The sequence below is a fragment of the Balaenoptera acutorostrata genome, chromosome 19 (genome assembly GCF_949987535.1).
Source record: "Balaenoptera acutorostrata chromosome 19, mBalAcu1.1, whole genome shotgun sequence".
NCBI lineage: Eukaryota > Metazoa > Chordata > Mammalia > Artiodactyla > Balaenopteridae > Balaenoptera > Balaenoptera acutorostrata.
In genome coordinates this window covers 57649191-57667193 of record NC_080082.1, presented here as the reverse complement: position 1 = coordinate 57667193, position 18003 = coordinate 57649191, and the positions used below count along the sequence as shown (strand labels likewise).

At 49.1% G+C, this 18003-nt stretch overlaps 1 protein-coding gene and 1 non-coding gene across 2 annotated transcripts; one reads left to right on the top strand and one right to left on the bottom strand.

Moving 5' to 3' along the window:
- The first annotated feature begins 2182 nt into the window (after positions 1-2182).
- Positions 2183-12153, top strand: AP2S1 (adaptor related protein complex 2 subunit sigma 1). Its single transcript, XM_007168183.3, has 5 exons — positions 2183-2331; positions 4718-4867; positions 11108-11221; positions 11494-11553; positions 11773-12153. Exons 1-5 carry the CDS (start codon positions 2329-2331, stop codon positions 11872-11874), a joined length of 429 nt encoding a protein of 142 aa, XP_007168245.2. The 5' UTR covers positions 2183-2328; the 3' UTR covers positions 11875-12153.
- Positions 12154-15094: 2941 nt separating this feature from the next.
- On the bottom strand, positions 15095-15167 carry TRNAE-UUC (transfer RNA glutamic acid (anticodon UUC)). Its single transcript has one exon. It is a non-coding gene; the product is annotated as a tRNA-Glu (tRNA).
- Positions 15168-18003: the final 2836 nt, after the last annotated feature.

Below are 18003 nucleotides of genomic sequence, written 5' to 3'. Positions count from 1 at the left end.
CTAGATTCTATAATTTTGTTTCTTTTCTTTTCACCTCTCTATCCTTTAATCAATCCACTAATCTAACTTACTTTTCTGATATATTTTAAAGTTAATTTTAGGGACTCCCCTGGTGGTCCAGTGGTTAAGAATCCGCACTTCCACTGCAGGGGGCTCGGGTTTGATCCCTGGTTGGGAAACTAAGATCCCGCATGCTGCATGGCGCGGCCAAAAACAAACAAACAAACAAAAGACAAAAAAAAACAAAAAACAAACCAATATGCATATTATCAAATAGAGCTCAATATTTACTGACTATTTTTGTTCAGGTAAATTTTATGTAAGGTGAAATGCACAAATCTTGTGTATCATTTGTTGATTTTTGATGTATATCTACATCCATGTAACTAAAACCTCTTTCAGAGTATAGAATATTACTATGCCAAATCCAACATAATCCTCACCTCCTAGCCCCCTGCCCACAGAGACAATCACTGTTCCTGTTTTTACATCATAGATTAGTTTTACCAATTTTAGTCTTCATGGTCATTCAAACAAATCACATAGTAACTACTCATTCGTGTAAGACTTCTTTTACTTAGCATTACACATGTCTGTTTTCTTGATACCTATTAATTCATTCATTCAGCAGATGTTTATCAAACAAACACCAGACTTGTGCCAGGCACTGAGCTGGGCACTGGAGATGAGGGCTGGGACCAAGGGGAGGCAAGCCAGGTGTTCACTTTCAGGCTCTTGCAAGAGCTGGGTCAGCACCTAAGACTGAGTGCCTTTTCAACTTTTTTTTTTTTTTGGCTGCGCCCCGCGGCATATGGGATCTTAGTTCCCTGACCGGGGATCGAATCCACACCCCCTGCATTGGAAGCATGGAGTCTTAACCACTGAACCGCCAGGGAAGTCCCGAGTGAGTGCCTTTTTCACCCTGGGCACATTGCTTACCTTATCCTGGTCCCAACCCTGTTGGAGATAAAGCAGTGCAAGAGACAGAAATGATCTCTGACCTCTTGTTGCCCCTGCAATTATTCAATAGCTATGTGTTGGTTCTTCTGCCAATACTACACTTTTAATTTACATTGTTCTAGGATATGGTTTGTTTTTATTAGGGCGTCTCCCCTCAGTATCAATACCTTTACTGAGTGCTTACTACGTGCCACCGTGTTCTAGGTGATGTAGATACAGTTAATAGACAGCGTCCCTGCTCTCAACAGGGACTTAAGGGGAGATCCAGACAACAGACCCACACACCCCAAATAAATCATTAACAGTCGTAAAAAGGCTTAAAAAAATCAAACTAACTGCTGACCTAGAGAATTTGAGGGGTCGGAGAGGGGGACTTTTGTATGTTGGGTCCTCTATACAGTACTGTGGAGGTGCTGTTTAAGCTAGAGGAAGAAAAGAGGTCAGCCAGCAAATAAATGGGGGAAGGATTTCCAGGGAACAGCGCAAAGGAAAGGCACTGAGGTGGGAAAGCCCTTGGCCTGTTTGGGTAACTGAAAGAAGGCAGGTCTGCCTCTGGATAGGAAGTAAGAAGACCCCTATTACCTGATGTATGTTAACAGTGAACATTCATGATTTTAATATTTATTGAGCACTTACCATGTGTTGAGCTCTGTGCTAAGTACTTTGGAAACTTATCGAAGCTTTACAACAACCCCACTGAGGTGACCCCTTGATCACCCCTCTTTTACAGATGAAGAAATTTAGTTAAGAGGTGAAATTGCTGGCCCAAAGTGCTAGGAAATGGCGATGGCAGGATTTGCACACAGTTCTGACTTCCAAATTCATGCTCTTAAACCACTGTCCGTCTCCCACAGAAAACACTCAACACATTTTAAACAAAGTACTGGGTGAACACGGAAAGACAGTTACATTTCTAGCTCCCCCAACGCAGTTTCTTATTTAAAACAACTATTCCCAGCTTGTCCTTTCCGCCTTGGCGGGGAGGTGGAGGGAGGCTGGAGGAAATACATTTCCCAGGACGCAGCACTCGCCTCGCTGGCCGTCAAGCATGTGGGGAATCGTAGTCCTCCGAGGACTACAATTCGCCCTCGGCTCCCAGCATGTATTTGGAGTCCGAACTGTGCGGTAGGAAAAGGACAGTCGCGCAGCATGCTGGGAAGCGAGATCGGCTCTTTTCCCAGGCTTGCCTCCCAGACAAGCGAACCCATTTTTTTTCGGACTACAATTCCCAGCGGGCTGTGCGCGAGAGGGCGGGCGAGTTCGTCTCCCGGAAGTCCGCTCTAGCCCTCGGTCCCCCAACAGCTGCCAGAGCCGGAGCCGCCCAGAAGCCGCGGGACCAGGGCCGCTGGGGTCCGGACGGGGGTCGCCATGGTAACGGGGGCGCGCCCACGCTGGGGACGGGGGAAGGGTGGGTCCACGTGCAGGTACTGGAGACTCGTTGGGATACTGACAAGCCGCCCCTGCTGCGGTGCGATGGTCTGGGCCGGGCGCGGGCTCTCGGGATTGGGGCCGATCAAAGGCCGGGGAAGGGGGGAACTGGGAGGTGGTTCTGGGCGCTGGAGTGTACCAGGGTTCTCGAGGCCAGGGAGCTTTGGAGACCAGGTGGCAAGGGGAGAGGGCTGTGCGGGAGGGAGACACTGGAGATGGCTGGAGGGTTTTGAAACAGGGAGGCAAGAGATCAGGGAGGATCTCAGATGGGCAGAAGGAATTGGAGGTGGGGAGGGGACATCCTAAGAGGAGGACTCTCTGGGAGCGTGGTAGGAGAGTTGAAGAATGGAAGACATTGTGATAGGAGAGAGGGGGTCTCTAGAGGCAGGAAGCTGACATTGCAGGCGGAGGGGGGTGTTGGAACTGGGCCGGATACTGCTGATGAGAGAGGTATCTCAAGGGGAAGAGACTGGACCCTGGAAACGGGAAGTAGACAGCTGTAGGGAATGGGGCTTTAATGTCAGGGAAAGTGTGCAATAAAAGGGGGAAGACTTGGCGTAGGGAATGAATGCTAGAAATGAGTGGGGAGCAATGGAGTAGGTCTTTGCAAGAGGAGGGGTCTTGGAGAATAAGGAGTAGGCATGGAAGTGGGAGAGGTGGGGATGGGGCTTTGGGAGCAAGGACTGGGCATTGGATTTGTCACCCCTCCCCGGGGATCGGGATGGGGCGACCTGACAGAGGGCACTGAAATGGAGAAAGCGGGAGTCAAAAGGGAGCAACTCCAGGGTAGGGGGCTTGGAGACAGAGAAGGTTGGGGAGCATCAAGAGGGGACATCAGAGGGGCGAGGATACAGGAGGGAAGGGACTTCTCATTGTGGAGTCCCTGAGGTGGAGAGATTCTAACTGGGAGGAGAAACAGGAAGAGGTGTGTGAGGGAATTTAGGAGTAAGAGGCAGAGCTCTCCCTCAGCTGTGTAGACTGGCTTCTGTGTCTCTCCTCCCTAGATACCCCATCTATCTCTGGCTCTGCCCCCAGGCTGTGGCTGCGTGGCGTGGGTCCCCCCAACTCCCACCCCACACCCTGCAGGACCCCTGCCCTGCTAGGAAGTGGTTTTCCCTGGCTCAGCAGAAGGGGTTCTTGGAAGGAGAGTGTAATATCCTGTTTCTGTGCAGCCTGATTGGTTGGGGGAGGAGGGATAGAGTGTGTGGAGAGTGAGGCTTAGGAAAGAGAGCGGACTCTCACCAGTGGGTGGAGGCTCCCACAAGTGAGGGTAAGGGGGTTCAGAGCAAAGCCTTTGGACTCCCAGCTCTGCTTTCTGGCTGTGAGACTTCCTTTCTCTGAGCCTCAGTTTCTTCATCTATAAAATGGGCATAAGCATGCCCATCTCAAACAGAACTGAGCCTAAAGGCAGGCTTCCTAGCTACGTGAACTTGGGCCATGGTTTTCTCAAAGTCAAATGCCGATGAATTATAATATTACTAAGAACTAATATTTGTATAACACTTAGTATGTACTAGTCACTGTATTATACCTCTTATATTTAATAACTCATGCAACAGTCTCCTGAGGGAGGTACTCTCGTTATATCCATTATACAGACGGAGAAACTGAGGTCCGGAGAGGTTAAGTAACTTGCCTGCAGACACACAGCCAGCAGTGCCAGGATTCATTCTGGCTCTGTAGTCTGTGTTCTTAGCCACTTGGTCAAATGCCTCAGTCATAATAGCTAATTTTATTGAGCACTCAGTATGTAATAGGCACTATACATAGCACTTCCGGGATCAACTCGTTCAATGTTCATAGTAGCCCTATGAGAGTTGAGCTGGCTTTTCAGAATCATAAAAACACATTTCCTAGCCATCACTCATGATGATCGTAGCCGACACCGAGTGAACCTACTAGCGCCAGCTACTAGACTAAATTTATAAACTTATTTAACCTTCAGAACACCCTGACAAAGTGGGTCTTCTATGGAAACTTGTTTTGCTGCGGTGGGGGGTGGGGGGGGAACTGAGGCTTAGGGGGGCGGATCTTTTGTCCAAGGTCAGGGAGACGAGAGTTGGTGGAGCCTGGGACTTAGTGCCCTAGAAATGACTGCAGAGTTGGCCAGAGAAATCACAGGGGTGTTGGAGGGACCTGGGACAGGAGTGTGTGGCCAGGCCAACCTGGCTGGGCTCTGAGGCGTGGCTGAGACCCTTGGAAGACAGGCCGCAGGGACACGTGGGCCCTGTCTCCCCTGTGGGGATGGGTGGGGCTGTTGGGCAGGGCCGCCCAGCCCTGGCCCGCCCTCCCCACCCCTCTCCCTCCCTCCTCCTCCTGCTGCCCCCAGATCCGCTTCATCCTCATCCAGAACCGGGCAGGCAAGACCCGCCTGGCCAAGTGGTACATGCAGTTTGATGACGATGAGAAGCAGAAGCTGATCGAGGAGGTGCACGCCGTGGTCACTGTCCGAGATGCCAAACACACCAACTTTGTGGAGGTGACGGGAAACTCCCCCTCCCCCCCGACCCCGCCCCAGGCCAAAATGCCCCCCCCACTCCCTTGCTTCCTTTTGACCCCTCCTTCCCAGCCTCCTGCCCAACCTCTAATGGCAATAACCCCTCACGCCCTCCTTCCTTCCCACATTCATTTATTCAACATGCTTGCCATCTTCCTTCCTTTGGGGGGTACTTTTTAGTGTGAAAATTTTCCGGCGTACAGGTTAGTACAACAAGAGAGAAGTTGATTGGAAACTACCCAGATTTCATAGTATTAAGAGTTTGCTTTTGTTTTTATTTTTATAAATTTATTTATTTATTTATCTAATTTTGGCTGCGTTGGGTCTTCGTTGCTGCGCGGCCTTTCTCTAGTTGCGGCGAGCGGGGGCTACTCTTCCTTGCGGTGCGTGGGCTTCTCATTGCAGTGGCTTCTCTTGTTGCGGAGCACGGGCTCTAGGCGCGTGGGCTTCAGTAGTTGTGGCTCGCAGGCTCTAGAGCGCAGGCTCAGTAGCTGTGGCACACGGGATTAGTTGCTCCACAGCATGTGGGGTCTTCCCGGACGAGGGCTTGAACCCGTGTCCCCTGCATTGGCAGGCGGATTCTTAACCACTGCACCACCAGGGAAGTCCTGCATTTTTGTTTTACCTTTATTCTCTTTTTTCCGGCCGAACAACTTTTTTTTTTCTGGTGCCTTTTAAAAACTTACTATAAAGATGCTCAAACACACAAGAGTAGGGAATGGTATAATGAACCATCCCTTGCTGTAGTGTTTTCCATTAAGTTACAGAGATCACGGGGGAATTCCCTGGCGATCCAGTGGTTAGGATTTCTCACTCTCACTGCCAAGGGCCCGGGTTCAATCCCTGGTTGGAGAACTAAGATCCCATAAACCGTGCAGTGCAGCCAAAAAAAAAAAAAAAAAGTTACAGAGACCATGACGTTTCATCCCTAAATATTTCAGGATACATCTCAGAAAATAAAGACACTTCCTTCCATGACCAAAGTATCATCAGGCCTGATAAAATGAGTCATACTTCCTTACTATTATTACTCTAATACCCAATCAATACTTAAATTTCCCCCAAATCATCAAAACTGATTGTCCAAAGCCAGTCAAGGATCTTGGCATTGCTTTTGGTTTCCATGTCTCTTTGGTCTCTTTATTGAGATGCCTCCAGCTTTAATTCCCACGGGATTAGCCTGTTCAAGAGACCAGGCTGATTGTCCTGTAGAATTCAACAAATATTAATCGGGGGACTGCTGTGTGCCGGGCACTGTTCTAGGCACTGGTGATACAGCAGGGAATGAAACAGACCCAGTCCCTGTCCTTGGAGAGCTGACAGCTGACATTCTAGTGGGTGGGAGACTGTTAGTAAAGATATAGTGTATCAGGTGGTGATAGGTGTCAGGGAGAAAAAAGAAGCAGCTGTGGGGGATGGAATTGCTGGGGTGTGTACAGCAGGGGTTGGAACGCAGGTTTAAATGGTTTGGTCAGGAGGTCTTCATCGAAGAGGGGCCATTTGAGCCCAGACCTGAAGGAACTGAGGAGTGGAAGGAGATGATATCTGAGAAAGGAACATTCCAAGCCCAGGGAACAGCAAGTGCAAAGGCCCTGAGGCAGCAGGAATGTACGGGGGCATTCCTAGAATAGCAAGAAGGCCAGTGTATCTGAGGTGGAGTAAGCCAGGGAGGACGGTGGGAGCAGATGAGATCACTGCAGAAGGCGCAGGGTGTTGTGGGCCATGGTGAGGACTTGGGCTCTTGCTCTGAGTGAGACGGGAGCCACGGAAGGGTTTTGAGCTGAGGAGGGACATGGGTTGACTTAGGCTTTAGGGATCCCTCTCTAGGGGGCAAAAGCAGAAGCAGGGGGACCACACAGGAGGTGACCTCTGAGGTCCAGGTGAGAGATGCTGGTGACTGGCACTGGCATGGAAGCAGTAGGGGTGCTGAGAAGCGTTTTGAAGGTAGAGCCAACTGAAGGGCCAAAGATTGGATGAGGTGTGTGAAAGAAAATGGAGCCACCAGTAGGGGGCGCTGTCACTTTCTCGGATGGGGCCGACTCAGGAAAGAGCAGGTTGAGGTGAAGATCAGCACTGAGGTGTCTGTTCTCATCCCAGCCGAGATGTCCAGGAGGGGACGAAGGGAGAGGAGCGGGGAGGTCAAGGGATGCCCGCTCTCCCCGGGCATCCTGCTGCCGGCGCAGGGTGAGTCCCACACTGAGTGCTAGAAACGGCAGCAACTGAGGGACCCAGAGAGGGGCAGGGTGGCCTGAATAGACAGGAGAAGCCAGAAAGGCTGACTGGTCAGGTGAAACTGTCACAAGGGGGCCTGACCATCTTAGGTTCCTCCCAGTCCAGGCCCACTCCAGCATGTAGCCCTGTGCAGGGCAGTGCTGGTGACACAGTGGTGACAGGAAGGAACCAGGAGGATGACAGCAGGAGAGGGTGAATTTCAAGTAGAGAAGAGTGCTGCTCAGGGTCAGATCCTGCCAAGGCCACACCAGCTATGACAGTCAGCTGGTAACTTCTCCAGATCAAGTTTTCCTGCCCTCTTGGCTTCCTGTCTTGAACCTTCCACTCCAGAGCAGGGGCCTTCAAACATGTGATCATGTATCTGTATCCGTTTTTAAAAAAAATAGAGTTAGCACCCTGATATATTCTTTTTTCTTTAATTTTTTTTATTACTATTTTTTAAATTGGGGTATAGTTGTTTTAGTTTCTACTGTTCAGCGAAGTGTAGTTCCCATGCTATACAGCAGGTTCTCATTAGTTATCTATTTTATACATATTAGTGTGTATATGTCAATCCCAATCTCTCAGTTCATCCCACCACCACCCCCCTTTCCCCCCTTGGTGTCCATATGTTTGTTCTCTATGTCTATGTCTCTATTTCTGCCTTGCAAACTGGTTCCTCTATACCATTTTTCTAGATCCCACATATATGCGTTAATATACAATATTTGTTTTTCTCTTTCTGACTTACTTCACTCTGTACGACAGTCTCTAGGTCCATCCACATCTCTACAAATGACTCAATTTCGTTCCTTTTTATGGCTGAGTAATATTCCTTTGTATATGTGTACCACATCTTTATCCATTCATCTGTCGATGGGCATTTAGGTTGCTTCCATGACCTGGCTATTGTAAATAGTGCTGCAATGAACATTGGGGTGCACATGTCTTTTTTTTTTTTTTTTTGGCTGCGTTGGGTCTTCGTTGCTGCACGTGGGCTTTCTCTAGTTGTGGCGAGTGGGGGCTACTCTTTGTTGCAATGCACGGGCTTCTCATTGAGGTGGCTTCTCTTGTTGTGGAGCATGGGCTCTAGGCATGCGGGCTTTAGTAGTTGTGGCACTCAGCCTCAGTAGTTGTGGCACACGGGCTTAGTTGCTCCGCAGCATGTGGGATCTTCCTGGACCAGGGTTCGAACCCATGTTCCCTGCATTGGCAGGCAGATTCTTAACCCCTGCGCCACCAGGGAAGTCCCCCGCATGTGTCTTTTTGAATTATGGTTTTCTCTGGGTATATGCCCAGTAGTGGGACTGCTGGGTCATATGGTAATTCTAGTTTTAGTTTTTTAGGGAACCTCCATACTGTTCTCCATAGTGGCAGTATCAATTTACATTCCCATGAACAGTGCAAGAGGGTTCCCTTTTCTCCACACCCTCTCCAGCATTTATTGTTTGTAGATTTTTTGATGCTGGCATTCTGACTGGTGTGAGGTGATACCTCATTGTAGTTTTGATTTGCATTTCTGTGATAATTAGTGATGTTGAACATCTTTTCATGTGCCTCTTGGCCATCTGTAAGTCTTCTTTGGAGAAATGTCTACTTAGATCTTCTGCCCATTTTTGGTTTGGGTTGCTTTTTTTTTTGATATTGAGCTGCATGAGCTGTTTCTATATTTTGGAGATTAATCCTTTGTCCGTTGATTCATCTGCAAATGTTTTCTCCCACTCTGAGGGCTGTCTTTTTATCTTGTTTATGGTTTCCTTTGCTATGCAAAAGCTTTTAAGTTTCATTAGGTCCATTTGTTTATTTTTGTTTTCATTTCCATTACTCTAGGAGGTGGGTCAAAAAAGATCTTGCTGTGATTTATGTCAAAGAGTGTTCTTCCTATGATTTCCTCTAAGAGTTTTGTAGTGTCCGGTCTTACATTTAGGTCTTTAATCCAGTTTGAGTTTATTTTTGTTTATGGTGTTAGGGAGTGTTCTAATTTCATTCTTTTACATGTAACTGTCCAGTTTTCCCAGCACCACTTATTGAAGAGGCTGTCTTTTCTCCACTGTATATCCTTGCCTCCTTTGTCATAGATTAGTTGACCATAAATGCATGGGTTTATCTCTGGGCTTTCTACGCTGTTCCATTGATATATATTTTTGTTTTAGTGCCAGTACTATACTGTCTTTATTATTGTAGCTTTGTAGTATAGTCTGACGTCAGGGAGTCTGATTCCTCCAGCTCTGTTTTTTTTTCTTAAGACTGCTTTGGCTATTCAGTGTCTTTTGTGTCTCCATACAAATGTTAAGATTTTTTTGTTCTAGTTCTGTGAAAAATGCCATTGGTAATTTGATAGGGATTGCATTGAATCTGTAGATTGCTTTGGGTAGTACAGTCATTTTCACAGTATTGATTCTTCTAATCCAAGAACATGGTATATCTCTCCATCTGTTTGTGTCATCTTTGATTTCTTTCATCAATGTCTTATAGTTTTCTGACTATAGGTCTTTTACCTCCTTAGGTAGGTTTATTCTTGATATATTCTTACTAATCCATGGATTATGTGCAGGAACTACTGTAATAATATTAGAAAACATACTGGGAATCCCCTGGCGGTCCAGTGGTTAGGACTCTTCACTTTCACTGCCAAGGGTGCAGGTTCAGTCCCTGGTCAGGGAACTAAGATCCCACAAGCTGAGCAGCGTGGCCAAAAAAAAAAAAAAAGTTAGAAAACATGCTCAAAGTATAGGAATTAACAAAAGGATACACTAGGAAAAAAATAAATAAAAATCAGGGACTTGAGGACTTCCCTGGTGGTGCAGTGGTTAGAAATCCGCCTGCCAATGCAGGGGACATGGGTTTGAGCCCTCGCCCAGGAAGATCCCACATGCCATGGAGCAACTAAGCCCGTGAGCCACAACTACTGAGCCTGTGCTCTAGAGCCCTCGAGCTGCAACTACTGAGCCCATTTGCTGCAACTACTGAAGCCCATGTGCCTAGAGCCCATGCTCCGCAACAAGAGATGCCAAGTGTAATGAGAAGCCCACGCACTGCAACAAATAATAGCCCCCACTCGCCGCAACTAGAGAAAGCCTGCACGCAGCAACGAAGACCCAACACAGTGAAAAATATATATATAAATAAAAATAAATTTATAAAAAAAAGAAAAATAAATCACATACTTGTGTTGGCTTTTGCAGTCGCCACCAGGTGGCGACACACGCACACACGCCAGGCTGGATTTTTCAGATTTTGGCCAAAGACATGGAGCTTTGCAAGCCAGTATGCATATCTCTATGTGTCTATCGCTTTATCTACTTACACATGCGTGTAAAATTAGAGTCTGTGTCCCTGGTTCATGCATATTTATTCGTGGATTGTGTGTATGTGATAAGGTAGTAATATTTGTATTTATATTATGGTTCAGTTAAGGGCAAGGCTGAGATTGTCTTGGTTACAGGTGGTGAGTGTGCACTGCCCAGCACAAAGCCTGCCACACAATAAGTACTCAGGCAGTGTTTGTGGAATGATTGAGTAGATTAGTTCCAGGCTGAGGAGTGTGACTCTCTCCAGAGGCAACAGGGAGCCACAGAAAGGGGGGAATGGACACCGTGGAACACCCCTGCCTCTCTCTCTGGGCTCTGGGCTTTTGCATAGCCTGTTCCCTCTGCCTAAAGCACTCCTGCCCGTTCACTTCTACTCATCCTCCAGATCTCAGTCCAGATGCCCCCTCCTCCAGGAAGCCCTCCCGGACCCCCATCCTGGGTCAGCTGCCTGCCCCCTCGGGGCTCCCACAGTCTAGCCCTGCCCACTCGGGATGACTGAGGATGAATCTGTCTCCACTGGACAGTGAGCCCTAGGCAGGGAGGGCCAGGACCACTGTGTCCCCAGCACAAGGCCAGACACAGAGCAGAGCCTCAGGGACCACACGTGGAACGCAGGGCTGAATATGTTGGCTCCACCCTGCCCAGCACGTTGGGTCCTGGGCACGCCCTGTCACTGACTACCTGCCTCTCTGCCCCGCAGTTCCGGAACTTCAAGATCATTTACCGACGCTACGCCGGCCTCTACTTCTGCATCTGTGTGGACGTCAACGACAACAACCTCGCCTACCTGGAGGCCATCCACAACTTTGTGGAGGTGCACAGGCGGGCGGGCGCCGTCCCTCGTCCCCTCTGTTGGGATGCACGGGCCCTCCTTGCCCTCCCCTCAGAGGCTGGGGGTGGAGGGCCACTGTCTTTCTCTGCCCACCTCGATGTTTCCTCTGGTCTCTGTCTCTCCCCTTTCCTCAGCTTCTCTCTGCCTTTTTTTTTTTTTTTTGCCGTCTCATTCTGATGCCCTCTGTTCCTGTCTCTGTGTGTGTGTCTCTCTCTCCCTGCCCATCTCTCACCACCTCTGTCTTCCTCTCCCAGGTCTTAAACGAATATTTCCACAATGTCTGTGAACTGGACCTGGTGTTCAACTTCTACAAGGTGGGCTCCTGGTGAAGATGAGGAGGAGATGAGGAGGAGGGAGCCGGAGGAGGGGGAAGGGGGTTGGGCCGGACCCCCGCAGCCGCCCCGGTGCCTCCACGAGGGTCTGTTTCCTGGCACTCGAGCATCAGAGCCCCCAGCTCCCAAGGTTTAGACCAGCATCCTGGGGGTCTCCCCACCTCTCACACCAGGGTCTCCCCTCACCCTCCCTTCACTCAGGTTTACACGGTCGTGGATGAGATGTTCCTGGCCGGCGAAATCCGAGAGACCAGCCAGACGAAGGTGCTCAAACAGCTGCTGATGCTGCAGTCGCTGGAGTGAGGGCTGGCCGGCCCCTCCCGCCCCCGGTCCCGCCCCCGGTCGAGCCTGCTCCCTTCCCCTTTCCAGGCCCGGGGCCCACCCCAGCGGCCCCCTCCCTCAGCTGCCCCGGAGGAAGGCATCCAGCCGGGTCTGGTCCACAAGGGAGGGGGCCGCCCCCCACGGCCTCTGGGCCCCAGCTGTGGGTGGAGGCCACTCGCGTGTACCGAGTAACCATGCCGTTGTCGTGTGATGCCGTGAGTGCGTGCGTGGAGCCCCCAGTAAACCTGTGGTCCCCGCCTGGCCTCGTGTCTTTTGAGCCCTTGCCTATCTTCCCTGGGAACCAGGGGCAACTCCGGATGCCCTGCCATCAGTGCATCAGGCAGTCAGTCAACAAACACTCCTCGTGAGAATTCCCTGGTGGTCCAGTGGTTAGGACTCTGAGCTTTTGCGGCAGGGGGCCTGGGTTCAATCCCTGGTCGGGGAACTATGATCCCACAAGCCGTGCAGGGCAGTCAAAAAAAAAAAAGCCCCAACAAACTGCTCGTGCTGAGGGTGGGGGAGGGGGAGTGCAGATGCTTTCCCACCCGTTTCTGCCCACAGAGGGCTGCTGGGGCTGGAAGCGGTGACAGATCTCGACACTGAGCACTTGCTACTAAAATAACGATGCTCAGGGCCGACACCGATGCCTCTCAGGCACCGTTCTAAGCCTTGACTCGTAGTACCTTACTTAATCCTCACAAGATGATGAGGAAGGGACTGTTAGTAGCCCCATTTTCCAGAGGAGATCACTGAGCTCAGAGAAGGTTACAAGGCTCGTTCAAGGTCACGTGGCAAGTCTGCAGATGAACCAGGTTGCTTTTGGGCCCAGGCAGGCGGCTCCAGAATCCTTGTTCTTAACCACTAGGCCGGAGGTGCAGGCGCTGGGCCCAGTGTTCAGTGGTTCTCAGCAGTGGCACTGCTGGCGCTTGGGGTAGGAAGATTCTTCACTGTGTAAGACTGTCCACCTCCATCTGCCAAGTGCCAGCACCGAGTGGCCCTCAGCACTTGTGACAACAGAAAACACTCCTGCATATTTCTTTTTTTTCTTTTCTTTTCTTTCTGGCTGCACCGTGTGGCTTCTGGGATGTTAGTTCCCCGACCAGGAACTGAACCCAGCACCATGGCAGTGAAAGCACCGAGTCCTAACCACTAGACCACCAGGGAGCTCCCCCCCTGTGTTTCTAGTGCCCTCTGGAGGGGCTGTGCCCCCTCCCCCCATGCCCACTGAGAGCAGAGTGATGGCCGCTGGCTGCAGCCATGACTGGCATCCTTGGCAGAGCTGAGAATGCTAGGCACGTCCCGTCCGCTTCCATTAATGTGACACAGCTTCGCGTCAGTCTCCCAACTGCAGGGGGTAGGTTGTGTCCCAGCTCAGCTACATACACACTATGCAACCTTGGGGTAAGTCACTTAACCTCTCTTGCCTCTGTTTCTTCATCTGGAAAGTGAGTCGACTATGGTTTTTAATCTCATGGTGTGTTCTTGAGGAGTAAATGAGTTAATCCCGGGATAGTTTAGGGTAATACTTCGCATCAGTAAGCATGCATTCACTGCACAGACATTAAGTGCCTGCTGTGTGCAAAGCCCTGTGAGAGAAAAGATGTTTATAGATGTGAACGGTGAGCACTGACTATAATCATTGTCATTTTACATGTGGGACACTGAGGCTTGGGGAGGTGAATTCCCTTCTAGATACAATCACTCCAACAGTGTAGCCGTTTCTTGTTGCTGCTGTAACAAGTTGTCACAAACTTAGTGGCTTAAACTAACAGGACTCTGAGACTGACCACCCTGGAGAGGTGAGGGTGTCGGGGGTGGGGGGGGCACCCAGGCTGAGGCCTGGATCTTCGGCTGGGTGACGGGGTGGGAGGTAAGGTCCTTCCTGAGATGGGGAAAGAGCAGGTTGGAGGAATATGCCAAGGTTATTAGAACATGGAGAGTGTTTTAACTTCCTAAGGCTGCTGTAACAAATGACTACAAGCTACGTGGCTTAGAACAAGAGGAATTGATTCCGTCTCAGTTCTAGAGGCCAGAAATTTGAAATCCAGGTGTCAGCAGGGCCGTGTTCCCTCTGAAGGCTCTGGGGGAAGACGCTTCCTTATCTCTTCCAGCTTCTCATGGCCCCTGACATTCCTTGGCTTGTGGCTGCATCTCTCCAATCTCTGCCTGGTCTTTCCTCTATGTCTGCATCTTCTACTTTTCTATCTCTTATAGGGATACTTGTCATTGGATTTAGGGCCCACCCAGATAATCGAGGGCGATCTCATCTCAAGGTCTTTAACTTAATTACATCTGCAAAGATGTAATTTTTTTCCAAATAAAGTCACACTCATAGGCTCCAGGCTGTAGACATGTTTTGGGGGCTACCATCAACCCACTAGAGTGAGTGTGAGCTCTTGGGGGTCACCCAGGAAAGGACCAGGAGGGCTTTGGACACACAGACCTGAGGCTCACAGAAGGAAGGATGCAGAGAGCGTTTGCTTATTTGTGTATTCAACAAATGTTTCTCGGGCACCTACTATGTGCCAGTCACTGTTTTAGTACCAGGGGATACAGCAGTGAGCAGAACAAATCCCCTGCCCTCAGAGAGCTCAGTCCCCTGAGGGTGATGGGGCAATGCATAAAGAAGCAAGTCCATGTCTGGTATGTCAGAAAGTGAGGAGTGCTATAGAGGCAAATCAAACAATGAGGACAGAAGGAAGCCTGGCAGATGGCACTGCTATTCTAGATGGATGGTCAGGAGGGCCTGGCTGGAGGAGGTGACATTTGAGCTGAGACTGAAGGAGGTGAGGGAAGGAGCCATGGGAAATTTCAGGGGAAGAGTATTGTAGGCAGAGGAAACAGCAAGTGCAAAGGCCCTGGGGCAGAACATGCAAGGAGGCCAGTATAGCCGGAACAGAGTGAGCAAAAGGGACAGTGGAGGCGACGTGTTCATAAAATAGAAAGATTAGAGGTGGAAGACAGAACACACAAGGTCAGACCTGCTGTGGTGAGGACATTGGGTTTATTCTGTGTGAGATGAGAGCCATCCGGAAGGACTTTTTTTTGGAGGGTTTGGGAGAGGGTGGTAACGACCTTATTGAGATATAACTCACATACCATACATTGTATGGTATGTAATTCACCCATTTAAAATGTACAATTCCGTTGGTTTTTCTTTCTGTCTTTCTTTTTTTTTGCCACGCAGCTTGCAGGATCTTAGTTCCCCAACCAGGGATCGAACCTGGGCCCTCGGCAGTGAAAGCACCGAGTCCTAACCATTGGACCACCAGGGAATTCCCCAATTCAGTAGTTTTTTTTTTTAAAGAATATTCAGAGTTGTTTTACTGTCATCACAATCCACTTCAGAACATTTCATCACCCCCCAAAAAAAACCAGTACCCTTAGCTATCAATCATCCCTCAATCCCTCCATCCCCTTTCCCCAGTCCTAGGTAATCTACTAATCCACAGTCTACTCTCTGTCTCTGTGGATTTGCCCATTCTGGACATTTCATAGAAATGGAATCATACAATATGTGGGGCACGGGAATGTTTTGAGCCAAAGAGGGACGACAGTCTGCCACATCTGACACAGGAAGTTAAGGGTGGGAGCCGGGAGCCAGTGAGGAGGTGACCGCAATGATCCAGGCAAGAGGTGATGCTGGCTTGGGACAAGGTGGGGGCAAGGCGATGGGAGTAGAGAGAAGTGATCGGATTCTGGACACATCTTAAAGGTGGAATCAGTAGGATTTGGTGACGATTTGATGTAGGGCGGGAGAGAAGTCAGGGATCACTCACAATTTTACAACCCGAGCATCTGGAAGACCGGAATCACCTTTTCCAGAAGCAAGAAGACAGTGGGGGGAATATGTCAAGTTTGAGCTCTTGGGCCTCCAAGGGGAGGTGCTGCGGAGGGAGTGATTGTGTGGGTCTGGGGTTCGGGAGAGAGATCCAGGGCGAAGATAGACATTTGAAAGCACCAGATGTTATTTACTGCCATGAGATCAGCTGAGATCACCAAGGGAACAGGTGTGAAGACAGAAGAGATCTGCAGAATGAGATCAGGGAAAAGAGAAGAAATCAGAAAACGAAACAGAGAAGGAACAGCCAATGAGAAGGAAAACCATCTAGTGCAGCATCCTGGAATCCAGAGGAAAAAGCGTGCTCAGGAGGAGAGTATATTCACGCGTTAAATGCTGTTGAGGTCACCGCAGCTCTGTGAGAATGGCTCATTTAAAAATACCGAATGCGTGGAATTTCCCTGGCCATCCAGTGTTTAAGACTCCACGCTTCCAATGCAAGGGGCGTGGGTTCCATCCTGCTTGGGGAACTAAGATCCCACATGCCTCCTGGTATGGCCAGGAAAAAAACAAAATACCGAGTGCAGGCGAGCACCCAGGGCAACCGGAACTCTCGTACATTGCTGGTGGGAACACAAAATGGGGCAGGTTCTCTGGAATTGTCTGGCAGGTTCTTATAAAGTTAAACATTACACTTACTTTATGACTCAGCAATCCCTCTCCTATTTGTTTACCCAAGAGAAATAAAAACTGATGTGCAAAATTTCTACATGAACCTAAGTTAAATGAAGACCTATGTGCACGCAAAAACTTGTCCGTGAATGCTCATAGCAGCATTATTCACAGTAGCCAAAAGGTGGAGACAACGCAGAGGCCCATCAACTGATGAAAGGATAAATAAGATATTCTATGTCCACACAATCAATTCTTCTTCAGCCATAAAAAGAAAGAAGCATTGATATGTGCTAGAACACGGATGAACTCTGAAAACGTATGCTGACTGACAGAAGCCAGTCATAAAAGACCACGTTTTGTATGATTCTATTTATATGAAATTTCCAGAAGAGGCAAATCCCTGTTGACAGAAAGTAAATTAATGATTGGGAAGGGTTGCGGAGAATGGGCTTTGGAGGTTGATAGCCGGAGGGTACAGGGCTTCTTTTCAAGGTGATGAAAATGTTCTAAAATTGGTTGTGGTGATGGTTGCACAACTCCATGAACATATGAAAAATCATTGAATTGTACACTTTTTTTTTGTCTTTTGTTCTATTTTTGTTTTTGTTTTTCTTGGGGTTTTTTTAAAAGATTTAATTTTATTTATTTTTTTGGCTGTGTTGGGTCTTCGTTGCTGCGCGCGGGCTTTCTCTAGTTGTGGCGAGCGGGGGCTACTCTTAGTTGCGGTGTGCGGGCTTCTCATTGCGGTGGCTTCTCTTGTTGCGGAGCACAGGCTCTAGGCCCACGGGCTTCAGTAGTTGTGGTGCGCGCGGGCTCCGTAGTTGTGGCATGCGGGCTTCAGTAGTTGTGGCTCGCGGGCTCTAGAGCGCAGGCTCAGTAGTTGTGGCGCACAAGGCTTAGTTGCTCCGCGGCATGTGGGATCTTCCGGGACCAGGGCTCGAACCCGTGTCCCCTGCATTGGCAGGCGGATTCTCAACCACTGCGCCACGGGGAAGTCCCTGTATTTTTGAATTGTATGCTTCAAATGGGCTTATTGAATGGTATGTGAGCTATAGCTTAATAATGCTTAATCACAATAATGAATGAATAAATGAATAAAATAAATAAATAAAATTTACCTTGCAGTTGCAAACAGAAAAACAAAACCCCAAACCCCAGCGTGTTTCTGTTTACAGTGGCTTTATTCATAAGCACCCCAAATCGGAAGCAATCCAAATGTCCTTCAACAAGTAAATGGATAAACAAACTGCAGTCCATCTAGGCAATGGACTATTTTTCAGCATGGGTAAGGAAAGCAGCTGATACACCCAACAGCGTGGATGAATCTCAAATCTCAAATCTTTATGCTGAGGGAGAAAAGCCAAACCTGGAAAGCTACATGCTGTATAATTCCATCATACGACATTGTTATAAAAGCGAAGTGACTGGGAATTCCCTGGCGGTCCAGTGGTTAGGACTCTGCACTTTCACTGCCAAGGGCCTGGGTTCAATCCCCAGTCAGGGAACTAAGATACTGTAAGATGTGTGGCGAGACCAAAAAAAAAAAAAAAAACAGCCAAGTGACTGAGGACAGATCAGGTGTTTCCAGGGGCTGGGAGTGAGCTGGGGGCTCAGTCAAAGCGGAGCACGAGGGAACTTTTTAGGGGTGATGGAAT

What these genes read in the sequence shown, in the direction of transcription:
- AP2S1 (XM_007168183.3), top strand. An exon ending in CCATCCACAACTTTGTGGAG is followed by an intron (nt 11,222 to 11,493) that starts GTGCACAGGCGG and finishes TTCCTCTCCCAG; the next exon opens with GTCTTAAACGAATATTTCCA. An exon ending in TGGTGTTCAACTTCTACAAG is followed by an intron (nt 11,554 to 11,772) that starts GTGGGCTCCTGG and finishes CCCTTCACTCAG; the next exon opens with GTTTACACGGTCGTGGATGA.